Genomic DNA, 4,094 nt, shown 5'->3' with positions numbered 1-4,094 from the left:
GTCTCCTGTGAGACATGGTTCTCCTTATAGCCACTACACGTCTCCTGTGAGACATGGTTCTCCAGGCCATTTTAATTTCCAATGAAGTATAGGGTCCATTGTTTGTCTATGACTGGTCTTTACAATGAAAGATTGAACAGTTAGTGACAAAGGTGCACTAAGTTTCTATGAGCGATGAGAAACAACTTTTAAAAGCGTGTCTACTTGGACCGTTCCCAAGGTCATTCTAAGAATACAATTAGTCATTTTGGAGCAGATTGACATCAGATGTAAGTGTTCCTGATGTGTCGTGTAATCCAGCGTTGATTGCTGTTTTAGATTTCCCACAAAAGATTGTGCCAGCCAGGGTTGTGTATGTGCGAGTGTGTGGCACAGCTCACCCCTCAGCTGTGTGTGTGTGTGTGTGTGTGTAGGTGGGTGGTGTTCTGGGCAGTGGTCTAGATGCCCTTGTGAACAGCCCTCATCAATCACCAGCTGAATTATGTTTTAAAAATATTCATTAGGACCCCTGTCAGTCTCTGGGCATCTGTGTGACGCGGTAGACGACACGCGTCCACAGGGGAACACAACACTGCATCTATGCCTCACAATTAGGTCACCTAGCCGTCAACCCCACAACCTTTCTGTTCTGTCTCTTAACCTCTGACTGATGTGTTATGGACACTCGTTTTGATGGTCTCTCTTTATCTCCTTGTATTTACTCTGCACCTGGGATTCTTCTGTTCCTCTGATCGCTCTCTCTCTCTTTCTCGCTCTCWCTCWGTTTTTTCTGTGAGTCAGGGGAAATCTTGTCCTCTCTTCACTGTGTCTCTGAGCCAGTGTCTCTTGTGTCCTTGGCAGTGATGAGGAAGTTGATTCTGTTCTATAGACCCTTATGGGAGTAGCTCCTCCGACAGACTAATGTGTTAGTGTCCCTGTTTTCCTAATGGCCTGCTCCTCCGATAAGACTAAATGTGTGTAGTGTCTCTTTTCCTAACCCTGCCCTCGACAGACTAATGTTTAGTGCCCATATATCCTTAATGCCTGCGCCTCCGACAGACTAATTAGTGTCCCTGTTTTCCTAATGGCTGCTCCTCCGATAGACTAATTGTTTAGTGTCCCTGTTTCCTAATGGCCTGCTCCTCCGACAGACTAAATGTGTTAGGTCCCCTGTTTTTCCTATGGCCTTGCTCCTGCGACAGACTAATTGTTAGTGTCCCTAGTTTTCCTAATGGCCCTCCTCCGACAGACTAATGTGTTAGTGTCCTGTTTTCCTATAGTGCGCTGCTCCTCGACAGACTAAGTTGTTAGTGTCCCTGTTTTCCTAAATGGCCTGCTCTCCGACAGACTAATTGTGTTAGTGCCTGTTTCCTAATGGCCTGCTCCTCCGACAGACTAACGTGTTTAGTGTCCTCTGTTTTCCTAGTTGGTCTGCTCCTCCTTCCGACAGACTAATGTGTTAGTGTCCCTGTTTTCCTAATGCCTGCTCCTCCGACAGACCTAATGTGTTTAGTGTCCCTGTTTCCTAATGGCCTGCTCCTCCGACAGAACTAATGTGTTAGTGTCCCTGTTTCCAGATGGCCCTGCTCTCGACAGACCTAATGTGTTAATCTCCCTGTTTTCCTAAGCCTGCTCCTCCGACAGACAATGTGTATAGTTCCCTGTCTTTTCCTAATGGCCTGCTCCTCGACAGACTAATGTGTTAGTGGTCCCCTGTTTTCCTAATCCCTCTCCTCCGACTAAGTATGTTTAGTGTCCCTGTTTTTCCTAATGGCCTGCTCCTCCGACGACTAAATGTGTTAGTGTCCTGTTTTCCCTAAATGGCCTGCTCTCCTCCGACAGACTATATGTTTGTGTCCCTGTTTTCCTAATCGCTCTCCTCTCCTTCTGGCCCCTCTTCTACGACAGACATATGTGTTAGTGTCCCTGTTTTCTTAATCTGTGCTCTCTGACAGATAATTGCTAGTGTGCCTGTTTTCCTAATGGTCCTGCTCTCTCCGACAGATAAGGTGCCCTGTTTTCGCTTCGCCTGCTCCTCGACAGACTAATGTTGTTTAGTGCCTTTGTTTCCTAATCGCCTGCTCTCGTCTGCTGTTCGCCCCTCTGACAGACTAATGTGTTAGTGTCCTCTTGTTTTCCTAATGGGCCTGCTCTTCTGACAGCACTAGAGTCGTTAGTGTCCCTGTTTTCCTAATGGCCTGCTCCTCCGACAGACTAATGTGTTATTGTCCCTGTTTTCCTAATCGCCTGCTCCTCTGTCTGCTGTCGCCCCTCTGTGACAGACTAATGTGTTAGTGTCCCTGTTTTCCTAATCGCCTGCTCTTCTGTCTGCTGTCGCCCCTCTCTGACAGGATTTTGGGGACCTTCAGCGTCTCCCTCTCACTTCCCCCTTGGGCAAGTTCCCCTTCTTCTTCGGAACAGCCATCTTTGCCTTCGAAGGCATCGGAGTGGTAAGTACTCTTCAACTGGGACTCCATTTGTCCAAACCTTTATGTAGTTAGTAACACCTGATTGGTTCCGGCCCTTATGTGACTGGCTCTGTATTGGCTGGTGACTGGGGCCCACGGGCCACAGCTGCAGTTGAAAGCCTTGAACACTGCATGGCTAAGAGAATGTTCAGGTCAAGGATAGCATTAGTGTTAATGTTATGTCATTGATCCAGGGTGAATAGTGAGGATGGTGAGAGCACTAACCTCATCTCACCCTCAGCGGGGATGGGAATGGTGTCCTGCAGATGAGGCTGTGTGTGTGTGTGTTTGAATGTTTCACTATGTGTGTGCCTGCTGTGGGCAGGATGATGTATGAGGTGGTACCAGGGTGTATTGACTGAGGGGCAGAGGAATGCTCACTCACCGCCACTCACCCATTAATCAGCCAACCGGTTGGCACAGGGTGATGGCCGACACATCACCATGACGACCCGACAGACAGATGACAGCCAGGCCACTCCGGATCAGAACATCTCTAGAGAGAGGAAGAAGGAGAGAACAAAAGAGATAAGTTGAGGAGAGAATGGCCGACACCGCTCCTGCTCAGATATGGGATAGATGTCCAGGAAGAAAGAACGAATGATGATGGATAAAGTAAAGAATGAATGAAAGTAGTTAGGCCACCTCTAACTATCCCATTCAACTTTCTTTCAGTGCCTTTCTCGCTCTCTCTCTCTCTCTCCCTCCCTGTCTCTCTCCATCTCTCTCTCTCTCTCCCTGTCTCTCTCCGTCTCTCTTTCCCTGTCTCTCTCCGTCTCTCTCTCTCCGTCTCTCTCTCCCTGTCTCTCTCTCCCTGTCTCTCTCTCTCTCTCTCTCTCTCTCTCTCTCTCAAATTCAAATTCAAATTCAAGCTGCTTTATTGGCATGAAAAACATTGTGTCAATATTGCCAAAGCAACAATGTATACAATATACATTGTAATACAATTAAAACAATGACAAATATAATATAGAATGGCAGTAAATACTAATACAAAATTAAAATATAGAAAAATAGTAACAATATAACGTCAACAGTCAATAGTCGAATGTAATGTATGGTGTAATGCACCACTACCTACCACCACTCAATTAAACTGCTATCATTACCATTACCACCCATCCATTACTATTTGAATGATAAACAACAATAATTAACTAATAAAATAACAGTAATAACATAACAGTCATAATAAGTAATGTTACTGCTTACTATTGCAGATGTTTATTCAGTGTCCCTCAGGCTATGGCAGCAAAATACATATTTTGGCTGCAAGAGGAGCCATTGCCTCCTTCGCCCATGAGTATTTTAGTTTTTTCCTCTGGGTTTAATAAGTGAAAAATTTGGAATAAATGTAGTCCTTTCTTGTGAAATACTGAAATCTCTTGGTGAGGAATATTTATCACAGTAAAAGGAGAAGTGCGATCTCTGTTTTCTTATCTGCCCTGTCGGTCAGTGACACATACACGCTCCTCTTTGGGTACAGCTTTGTTATGTCTGCCCGTTTCTATTGCCAATCGGGTCATGGCTCTCTCTCTCGCTTCTCTCTCTCTCTCTCTCTCTCTTCTCTCTCTCTCTCTTCTCTCTCAAATTCAGATTCAATTCCAGATCACAATATTGGGCCTTATTGGACAGGGGCAAGGTTAT

General features: G+C 45.7%; 1 protein-coding gene across 1 annotated transcript in view; it reads left to right on the top strand.

The window, feature by feature from the left end:
• The window catches only part of LOC112068423 (neutral amino acid uniporter 4-like), a gene marked incomplete at its 3' end in the record, with an annotated part of 88,573 nt that overhangs the window by 40,928 nt on the left and 43,551 nt on the right, over positions 1-4,094 (top strand). Inside the window, exon 10 of the mRNA XM_070438146.1 lies at positions 2,331-2,429. Within this exon, the coding sequence (XP_070294247.1) occupies positions 2,331-2,429 (99 nt within the window). The remainder of the gene's footprint in view (positions 1-2,330; positions 2,430-4,094) is intronic.

This window comes from Salvelinus sp. IW2-2015, unplaced genomic scaffold (genome assembly GCF_002910315.2).
Source record: "Salvelinus sp. IW2-2015 unplaced genomic scaffold, ASM291031v2 Un_scaffold511, whole genome shotgun sequence".
NCBI classification, from domain to species: Eukaryota; Metazoa; Chordata; class Actinopteri; order Salmoniformes; family Salmonidae; genus Salvelinus; species Salvelinus sp. IW2-2015.
Note: the sequence above shows the minus strand (reverse complement) of the source record. Positions and strands in the feature narration are given on the sequence as shown.